The following is an 11,269-nucleotide window of genomic DNA, read 5'->3' as shown; positions in this document are numbered from 1 at the left end:
GAGAAAATATGAAAAAGAAATAACAGAAAAATGCAAGGAACAACCTAAACTATTTTACAGGCATGTAAATACATACATATACCAAAGGCTTTTCCCCCTTACATGGGGGGTAGCCAAAAAGAAAAATGCACAGAAAACACTCTCACCCATTCCATCCCCTACATATTCCACTCCCCTCCACCCTCCTCCCTCCCTCTTATCTTGGCACCTACTAGATGATGGGTCATCCCTGCATCCTGTCCACTGCCCTGGGTCAGAAGCAGTGTCGCAAGACATAGCACATCCACAGCAAGGCCACTTCATTAATTCGGCAAGTCCCCCTCTCTGTCCCCTCATGCAGAAAAGGAGAAGACGGGGAGAAATCCCTTCGGGTTGCGTCAAATTTCTCATACATACTTCCTCACCCCCCCCATACCCCACCCACTCCCTCTCATGCATCACAGCATCATCTATACACCCTTCTCCATTCACCCCTATCTTCTGTCCTCTCCCATCCTTCCTCAACAGACATTCCTCTCTTTTGTAATGCTCCTTTTACCCCATCCATTCATCTCATCCTAGGATGCCCCCTCACATTCACTCCTTCCACATCTGCTTTCCACACCTCTTTTACTAATCTTTCTTCACTTATTCTTTCCATGTGTCCAAACCATCCTATTACTCTTTCATCAACCCTATCTCCCAACTCACTTTCCACCCCTGTTCTCCTCCTCATTTCTCACTCTTCATATAACCTCCTCTTAGCATCCATTCCCAGGTGTCTATTTCTCATTACATTTTTTAATCCACCAAGGCATTTACTCGTTTCTCTCAATCTACATTCTACCTCCACCCCCACTCCTCCCTTTCTTGCCACATTTGCACCCAAGTATCTAAATGTATTTGTATGTAAATGGTAAACTAAAAAACAAACAAGAAATAGAAAAGCTGTGCCAGGGAAATTATGAATATACAGAAGAACAAGAAATGGCAGAAATTATGAGCAATCATTTCAAATCGGTATTCACAATTGAGAACTCGCCTAACTGTGAGGGAATAGAGACAGAAATCCACAATGAAGGAAATAACTGTAACACAGAAGGAAATTGAACAAATAAAAAACCTTGATGTCAGGAAATCACATGGTTCGGATGGAACTGCAAATTGGATACTGAAAGAATGCATAGAGGAGTTGACAGATAAAATATAATATAATCAAATGCTCCCTCAAAGATAGAAAGGTACCACAGGACTGGAAAAAGAATATAAAGAAATTAGAAAGAATACAAAGAGCAACGACAAAGTTGGTACCAGTTCTTTCCAAATTAACATACAAAGATTATCCAAATTGGAATTACCAACACTGGAGCAGAGAAGAGAAAGAGGAGATCTACTGACTAACCATAGAATCATGAAAGGAATGGAAATCCTTGATAGAAATGATGTACTAAAATGGGACATTGGAAAAACAAGAGGACACGAAAAGAAACTCAAAAAGGATAACTGTAGAAGAGATCTGAAAAAAAAAAAAAAAAAGCTTCCCACACAGAGTACTATATACCTGGAATAATTTAGATAAAGAAGCAGTGTGTGCAAACACTATTCAAGATTTTATGAAAAAACTTGATGCTGAAAGATACAAAGACGGGTCACCATGAGCATAGCTCCCTTCCTGTATAATACAACTAGGTAAATATAACAGTTGGCCAGTATAGCTATGCCAGTCTGCTCATACAACTGAGTTTGGGATTTCGCAGGTCGGCAGCTAAGTCCATTGAGCCATCGAACAATGAGAAGAAAGAATTCAGTGCTCTGATTGGTCAACTGAGCTGGTTAACTAGACAATCATGACCTGGCATTGCCTTTGATATGTGCAAACTGAGTGGACATTATAAAAATGCCACAGTGGCTGATGCTGTGAGACTCAATACGATTATCAAAGTTATGGGTGACCATTTTTGCTTACTGTTTAGAAAGCTGTCAGCTGTAGAGGACTGTATAATTGAATGCTTCTCAGATGCTTCCTTTGGGAACCTATCTGATGGTGGTTCCCAGGGAGGATTTGTGATTTTTCTCAAGGATGGGGAAGGAAGAAAGTGCCTGATTTTATTGGCAATTGAGGAAATGGCGCCAAGTGGTGAAATCCACATTGTCTGCCGAGACCCTGGCACTCATTGAGTGCACTGAGGCTGCTTCCTATCTTGGACAAATTATCAGGGACATTATCAAATGCCACATCTTAGCTGTACACTGCTCAGTTAACAAGAGTTTGGTGGAGGCCTTGAATTCTTCTCATAGTGTGGAGGATCATCATCTTCAGATCAACATTGCACTGCTAAAGGATATGTTGTCTCATGGTGAGATTAACTCTGTTTCTTGGGTCAGAACCTCGGAGGAACTTGCCGATTGCCTTACTAAGAGGGGAGCCTTGGCCCAGCATTTGCAAGGGGTCCTCTTTGGTCAATAAGTTTGCTTGGCTTATAAATACTTTAAAAAAAATAATAATAATAAAAAAAATATATATATATATAAATAAAAAAAAATAAAAAAAAATAAAGACCAAGCATCATTGGAGTGTTTACTGTCGTCATTTGGCTGAGGGCAGCCATATTGGATTTGTGTGGTTCAGTGAACAGACACCAGATGGCAGTGTTGTTGAGCTATTATGTGAAGTGCTGGGTCCCCAGTATAAAGGAAGTAGTGACTGGAGCAAGTTTAATCTGTCACCACCCATGAAGCAGTTAGAGCAATCCTAGACAAAATATCAACATCATCATAAACAAATATCTCTCCAAAACTAGCTTCAAGCCCACTATACCAGATATTTGTAAAACATGACAATGACATTCCTCGAATTAGAATTCTTCCATAGCCCATTAATACCCTCAACCATCCTTCCCTTTGCCACCCTTTCCCATGTATACTTATGATTGGCTCTCTTCTTAACCACTTCAGTACGGGACTTAAATCTCGCGGGCAGCAGCCAATGCCAGCCGTATGACGTGTCGTAATAATACTCGCATCATAAAACATAGTCACCACTTATATCGATCGTTCTCTCTTTCATCCGCGAATTTTGAAAACCACAGAGAATGGGATTCAGGGCGCATTTGGGAGAATATAAAAACACAGGGGCGACTACAATAAATATAATCAAGACGCCGATATGGCAGCGTCGCGAATCCACTTGCTCCTCATGACGCCTACGTGTGCGGCACCGTATGGAAGGGGTTAAACAGTGTTTGCCATTACCAACTCCCTTTCTGAACACATCTCCAACATCATCTCTTGACTATAATTCTTAACTGGTACACCAAATCTCCCTACTACCCCATCTACTTGCTAACCTCCTACTCTAGCTTTGAGATTCCCCAACAGTACTATCTTTACATTTCTCCCAAAATTTTCCCCTTCAACTTAGTTACACTTGACTCTAACACATCCATTTTCCTTCTCAAAAACTGCTAATTTCTTCCCTTTTACTCTCATCTGTACCAAAACCATGCACATTTAATGACGAAATGATGAGTGGTTTCAGTCAATAGGGGGCACCCCAAAACAGTCCATAAAGCATTGGCTGCGTGTTACCTTGCAGTCAATACTCCTTCTGAAAATAAAAATGTTATGGCAATCATGAATGTGAATATTACTTCACAATGTTGAATCAAGGCTTAACCATACCTAATAGCTTTCCGCACTGTGCAGAGGGACTCCTTCTCTTCTCTCATGTCCTTCTCCAATTTCTGCATTTCTCTCCTCTTCTTTTGAGTTTCTTCTTCTTTCCGTTGGGTCTCTAGTTTCTTATATTCAGCCCTGTATTCTTCATACTCAATGGATGCCTCCCCAGTTAAATCCATGAATTTGTCCAAACCCTGAAAGTGATGTATATATTAATTCTTTCTGAATACAAAAATGTCATACTGATCTCCATGCTGTCTTAAAAACACATCACGCTCATCTCCAACTGAAGTAATGGAGTAAGGTAATGTTTGGTTTACGGTTTAGCCCTAAGATTTCTATTGAATTCTATTGTATTGCCTCCACCTTTTCATTCAATGAAAAGTGACAAGCACCAACTGCTCCTCTCCTCTAGTGGCATAGAAACATCACATATGAATACAATACAGAAGACATTCCAATATTTCTTCTCATGAGATCTATGCAAGAGGCCAAGTCCCACTGCATCTGTTGCGGGACTGTAGGTTTACAATCAATGAAACTTGAAACAACCTTTATTACTATTACTATAACAAACCTATTTTACTGGTACAGAGAAGGCTTAATAGTTGGAAATGGAGAAAGTGAATGGTGTGAGAAGCATATGGGGTTGTGTAAAGAATATGTGGTTCAGTATGTATATGAATGGGATGATCAGGGATGTAAATGCATGAATACTGGGCAGGGGTTTAGAAATGGTGGATGAGAATGGACAGGGAAGTAAACCAGTTGTTATTTGAGGATCACAGTGCACATGTGACTAATTCTGAAGAGAGACTGAAACAGTTGGTAACTGAGTTTGGAAAGGTATGTGAGAAGGAAATTATGAATAAATGTAAGAAAAAGTAGTAGAGAATGATGATGGTGGTGAGTTCAATATGAGTATAAAGGGAAAGAAGCCTCAGAAATTTGGAAAGTTTAAAGTATTTGGGGATACATGTGGCAGTGAATGAAGGAGTGGTTGCATAGGTAAATTATAAAGGAAACAAGTAAATGTCTAGGTGGATTTTTTTATGAGGAATAGGTATTCAGAGATAAATACAAAGAAAAGGTTTTATCAATCAATCCACTGCCCCTGGTCTCTCTTCCAGTAGACCCATGGCCTCCTGGAAACTGCCCCTGGAAAGGACCACAAGTCATTTAGAGAAGACTTGTTATAGTCTGGGGATAGACAGTGTGGGGCATTGTAGTATAAGATGTTCTGGGTCTTCTGTGTGGTGATTACATTTGGGACAGTTTGAATCTGTGGCCAGGCCTAATCTGTATTGGTACAGTCTCTCTGATGGATGGTGACCTGAGTGCAGACATACTAATGTGGTTCTTGTCTGGTGTGTGAGGGTTTTCTTATATCTTGGAGTTATTGTTGAAGTATTGAGTTAGGTGGTCTTTCTTGGAGGGTTTCTTTAGTTATCTGAACGTGAATTTTTTTCTGTGTGGATGTTTTGTGTGGTTTGCGTGACATTTTGTGGTAGATGCTCAAGCAGTATGCTGTTGGTGTAGTTTTGTTGTATTCTGTTGGTGGTGCTTGCAAGATGTAATGTGAAGTGTGTGTGGTGTTAAGGATTCTGGCATAGAATTGTGTTCCTGTCATTTTCATGAGATATTCTAATGGGGTGATTTTGATTTCTTTATGTAGGTGTCCTAATGGGGTGGTTTTGGTGATTCTTGTAATTACTCTTTGTGGTCCACTCTGCAGTGTTTGTTTGATCTGCTGATTGTTGGGAACCATACTGTGGAGGCATATTCTAAAATTCTATGAATTGTTTATAGATGATTATTAGTTTCTTTTTGTCAAAGTCAGTGCTAGGGATGATTTTCAGAAGGTTTGTTTCCTTGTTGAATTTTGTTGTTAGGTCATTGACACGAGGGCCAAATATGACATGACTATCAAATGTTGGACTCAGAATTTTTAGGTTCCTTTCCAAAGGAAGGGTTTAACCATTTAATTTTGTTATGGAGCATTTTTTTTTTCATAGTTGTCTGGGGTGAGCAATGTTACTATTGATTTCTAGGGCAATATTTGATCCAATCATGACATATAAGTCTTATATTTTTAGAAATTTTCTAATGCTTTGTTTCTGCTGATTTCTTATTATGAATATCCTTATAATAGATAGACTTCTAATGGGTAAAAAAAAAAAAAAAAAAAAAAAAAAAAAAAAAAAAAAAAAAAAAAAAAAAAAAAAAAAAAAATGAAACTAGTTATGGTACTACAGTCGAACCTCGAAAGCCCGGACTAATTGGGGGGAAGGGTGGTCCGGTCATCGAAAATATCGCCCTAACACCCGTAGATTTTCGTAGCGGTATACGTATAGGTAATGTATGATATGGCATAGAAACACATAAGAATAATACTCTAACACTGTAATAATAACAATACTGTAATAATAATACTATGATACTAATAATTCTGTAATAATAACTGTAATACAGGCATGTAAATGTGCTGTATATACAGTGTACTGTACTGTATTTTTTATTATGTACACTGTAAATATCGGAAGGTATGCATGCGGGACAGTGGTGGCGGCCAGGGTTGGCACGTTTTCTGCACTGCCGTGTAGAATGGAGTGTTGCTATACCGGGGCGTACATTTTTCTCGGGCGTGTGCAGACTTTCATAGCAAGATACACTTGTCAAACTTTGACAAAATGTTGGTTCTAGTTTTTTTTTATTCTTGAATGTATATAAGGCCCCCATGCCCTAACATATTCAGTAAGATATAAAAATTATTTTTTTTTTAAATATTATTATCACTAAAAGAAACCTGAAACTTTAGCGTAGAATTTTTGTCTACACCGTAAAAATGTATCTTTTGGGGTATAATATTTTATAAGTAACACAATTACCAATGAAAGTCATATTTTGATGTACCATTTATTATTTGATAACTAGTTCTATGATTTTTAAACAAAAGTTTGAGTTTTTGAATGTTTTTAACAGCCCGCTGATATGTAGAAAATTTTTCCTCATGTCCTTGTGCAGTTGCCACATGCCGCTATTTTACTACATTTTGGTACAAAATTCTACGAAACGGCAGCCCTGGTGGCGGCTTGACTGGGCCAGGTTTGAGTACACGTGTACGGCCGTTGCTGCCTCCTACCGGACAAATAGGGAACTTTGCTTGAAAAGTCCGCCCTTTGTTCATTTCGACCGGTCATACGAGGGTCCGGGCATTCGAGGTTCGACTGTATTTAAAAATAACTGGGAAGTGACATGAATTTGATCAATTTATATCAATAATGTTTTTATTCTTTCCAAGAAGTTGTAAATAATATCTTCAGAAAAACAAATAAACTCTTCACCACTCAAAATTAAAATGGTGAAACTGATTACAGACGCTCCTCTACTTACGTTCATTATTTTTAAATTTTTTCGATTTTACGTTTGAACTGACTGGTAAAAAAAAAAAAAAAAAAAAAAAAAAAAAAAAAAAAATTGCGAGTGAATTTTTTAGTTTAGCGCGCTCTCCGTAGTACGAGACGTTCAAACGATACTTACGCATGATGCTGCGTCCATTGTTTACATGGCACAAACGACAGACTGAACGTGCCTTGCCTCCTCATCCTCCCCTCCTCCTTCTCCTCCACCATCTCACTTTATGTTGCTTGAATTGAATTTATTTGAAATTAATGTTATTATTTTACAATGCTATGTTTATAATTAATGATTTAGGGGTGTTTTATAAGATATGGTAATAGAATTTATGGATGTATAGTACAGTATGAACGGTCATACATTACTGGAACGTACAGTAACAACTTACGTTCATTTTCACGTTACCTTCGGCCGTTTGGAACGTAACTAAAACGTAAGTTGAGGAGCGTCTGTACTGACTGAAAGCCTATAAATACCCCCAATTACCCTGAAGCTGGGCTTTAGAAATTTTGTAGTGTGTCTCAAGATCTTTAAATAACCTTCTATGCGGTAATTTTTTAGAAATGTACACCTACACGATATAGCAGAAGAAAACCAATAATTAATTTTGTTAATTATAATATATCAACATATGCCTTTTTCATGGTGGAAATTAATATCAAACCAATTTATTAACAAACAAAGTCACAGAGGGTGAATGATATGCCCTATTTGTTTTAATAGATGCTGAGGTTGAAGAAATGAAAGGATGATAAATTCGTCTATTCTAACCTAACCTACCTAAGTAATCTAAGCTGTACTTAGCAATGTGATACCTGTAATTCTAAATATCATCTGGGTTGTTGTCACGGATGCTGACACCCTGATTGTTTACTCGATCGGACTGTGGGGAATAGAATTGTTGCATAGCTTGAAGGAAGCCCTATTGTCTTCGTAACAGCACTTATTAATGTCACCTGGAGTTGGAGAACACCTGGTGCACAATGTGAAAGCCATCGTCTAACTGACATTGACTGGACTGGACATATGACAACACGGTGTCTTGGTCCTATGCTCGCAGCCTATTTGGTAGTATATTTGCTTTTAGCAAGGTTTTTTGCTATTGATTTCTGCCAAGAAAAACATATATTACATTGATCAACTATAATTTACAAAATTAATAATTAATTCTCTAATGCTGTATCACATAGGAGTGAACTTGGAAAAAATAGCCTTGTATGCAATGTCGCTGCTAGTGAAAATATGTATTCAAGAAAATAAACTAAAATTGTGTTTGTGAGTTTCTGTACTTATACAGACAACAGTTACCTTAGAGTCAACTGTAACCTTTAATAAACACAATTGGTTATTTAAAACCATTCCTGCAGAAAATATTTTATGAACACGTGAATCTATAAAATATTATAGTATTCTTCTTGAAGTGCACACCTATGTGATATAGCATTAGAAAATTACTTATTTATTTTGTAAATTATGATACATCAATGTAATGTACATTTTTCTTGGCAGAAATCAATAAAAAAAAAAGAACTTGCTAAAAGCAAATATACTACCAAATAAAGCTGCAAGCACAGTATCAAGATGCCATGTTGTCATCTGTCCAGTCCAGTCAATGTCAGTTAGATGATGGCTTTCACGTTGTGTACCAGGTGTTCTCCAACCCTAGGTGACATTAATAAGTGCTGTTACAAAGACAATAGGGCTTATTTCAAGCTATGCAACAACTCTAGTCCCCACAGTCCAATTGAGTACTTAAAAAGACTCTCAACTTCCATGACGACAATGACAAAGACCCAGATGATCTTTAGAATTACAAGTACGGCATTACTAAATACAGCTTAGGTTAGAATAGATTAAGTTATCATCCTTTCATTTCTTCAACCTTTGTATCTATCAAAACAAACATGGTGTATCATTCACCCACCGTGACTTTATTTGTTAGTAAATAAGTTTTAGCAAATTTTTTGTTAATAATTTCCACCAAGAAAAATGCATATTACATTGATGTATTATAATTTCGGGTCAATTTATAGTTTCACCCAACCATAGAATTTGATATGTGGCTTGTGTGTTTCTGGTGAGAAATGTTGTGATAAGAACGATGGTGTATATAATTTCTGTCGCAAATGCGTACTTTTGAAGTAATTAAGTATTGAATTTATGTACTTATGGCTACATCTCCCGAACGATCTGGGGGGACGTGTGGGAAATTGGGATTTTTGGGTGGGGAAGACTAATAAATGGAGTAATGTGCTTTGCCAAACAGGTGTAAAATGAAGAAGAAGACTAAAGAAACCTATAAAAAACAAAAATATCCCATATCGGCAGGTACTGCGAGCGGCGCCATGTCTGTTTACTAATGATTGTAAGTATTTGTGAGTAGAAGCACTAGATTTAGGGCAGTCCCTTGTGCAAGACTTGGTAACCGTAAACTAAACTAACCTAACCTAACGGAGGTAACATCAGTTTACGGTTATGAAGTCTTGCGCGGCTGGAGTGGCCTTCGCTAAATGTAACAAATCGTTGGTAAAAACAAAGATGGCTACCGCTGGACTCGGGCCCTAATATATGATTTAATTTTTTTTTTTTTATATTTCTTCAGTGTTTTTGTTCATTTTATACCTGTTATGCAACGCAAATTACTCCATTTATTAGTCTTCCCCACCCATAAACCCCGATTACCCACACGTCCCCCCAGATCATTCGGAAGATGTAGGCATAAGTGCATAACTTCAATACTTAATTACTTCAAAAGTACGCATTTGTGATGGAAATGATGTACACCATCGTTCATATCACAACATTTCTCACCAGAAACACATAAGTCACATATCAAATTCTATGGTTGGATGAAACTATAAATTGTCCTAATTTCCAAATTGAATTATTAATTTTTTATTGCTATATCATGTAGGTGTGCACTTCTAAGAATTTACCACAATTATTACGTAAATAAATCAAAATAAGTCCTTACCTCTCCTGTATATGCTGATACTCCACATGACTTGATATTGCTATAAAATTCCTCCAGAGCCAATGAGAGGGAACGGGTTAGATTCGACGCATAAGAAGACTCTGCTGCTAATGCATCTTGAAATTCTTCAAAATCTTGCATCCACTTCATTGCATATTTACAATCCACAATATCTATTTTGTTTAGGGCAATAATGAAAGGTAATTTGTACTTATATAATATAGAGCAAGCATATAACATGTTGGACATAAACGTCTGAGGATTGGCAGATCTGACAACATCTACAACATACACAATCATGGTTGGGTAAGTTGAAGCGAGAGTTCCGGCTATAATTGGACCTGATGCTGACCAATTAAATACTTCTATTTGCCCTGGAGTATCAAAAATGATGTAATCCAGCTGATCTTCCCGTTTGGCAATAAGTTTCATTACACTGTCAAACATTGTAGAGAACAAATTTAAGGCAGTAACAATTCCTCCATTTGGACCCAAACCATATTGTTTCATTACTTCTTTGTAATTGACAGTATCTCGAATATCTATGAATGGTAGGAAGGGGACATCATGTACAGCTGGGTCCAAATTGATGACGTTGTGAGGTTTCTTCTTGACATGTAAATGGGTATCAAGTCGACGTACAAAACTTGTCTTTCCAGATCCTGCCATTCCTAATACGATAATACAAAGAGGTTCTTTCTTCTTCCCACTGCTTTGCGCTTGTGATGTGCCTGCCATCGCAGTATCCTGCTGACTTGATTTACATTTCCCATCTCCTTCCGCCAGGGTACCTGCCCTTTCCATGTACTCAGGGGTTAACTGTTTATGGTGTTTTTAATAATAGAGAACTGCCTGATCAGCAACACAAACTTCTATATTTAATACACTATGTTTTGAAACACTAGCTTGCTCTCATTAACAATACTCTGGGTTAATACCACGTCTATAACTGTAGTGTAGGACCTTAACTTGCAACTGTTTGTTGTTGTAGTAGTAGCGGCAGTACTTCTGGGGTTACGTTTCGTTTATTTTCAGACTTTGGTTGTTCTGTATTGCCAGAGGTTATATATTGTTTGTCGGTTCTCTTCTAGGTTTTCTGCTTTTGCATCGAACAGTAATAGTTTTAAGGATCTCGTCTTTGATTTTCGGGTATGGTTATTGCAGCAGTTTGTTTCACTCTGGCCTGCGCTGTTTTCGGGCCAGTTTTTAGCACTGAATAAA

The 11,269-nt window shown here is 37.6% G+C and overlaps 1 protein-coding gene across 1 annotated transcript; it reads right to left on the bottom strand.

The window, feature by feature from the left end:
* Positions 1 to 3,650: 3,650 nt before the first annotated feature.
* On the bottom strand, positions 3,651 to 11,222 carry LOC143033204 (GPN-loop GTPase 1-like). Its single transcript, XM_076198391.1, has 2 exons — positions 10,049 to 11,222; positions 3,651 to 3,851 (listed from the first exon to the last, which is right to left on the bottom strand). Exons 1-2 carry the CDS (start codon positions 10,850 to 10,852, stop codon positions 3,651 to 3,653), a joined length of 1,005 nt encoding a protein of 334 aa, XP_076054506.1. The 5' UTR covers positions 10,853 to 11,222.
* Between the last annotated feature and the right edge of the window lie 47 nt (positions 11,223 to 11,269).

This window comes from Oratosquilla oratoria, chromosome 15, assembly GCF_046742065.1.
Source record: "Oratosquilla oratoria isolate Oo_2021 chromosome 15, ASM4674206v1, whole genome shotgun sequence".
In the NCBI taxonomy this organism is placed as follows: domain Eukaryota; kingdom Metazoa; phylum Arthropoda; class Malacostraca; order Stomatopoda; family Squillidae; genus Oratosquilla; species Oratosquilla oratoria.
Note: the sequence above shows the minus strand (reverse complement) of the source record. Positions and strands in the feature narration are given on the sequence as shown.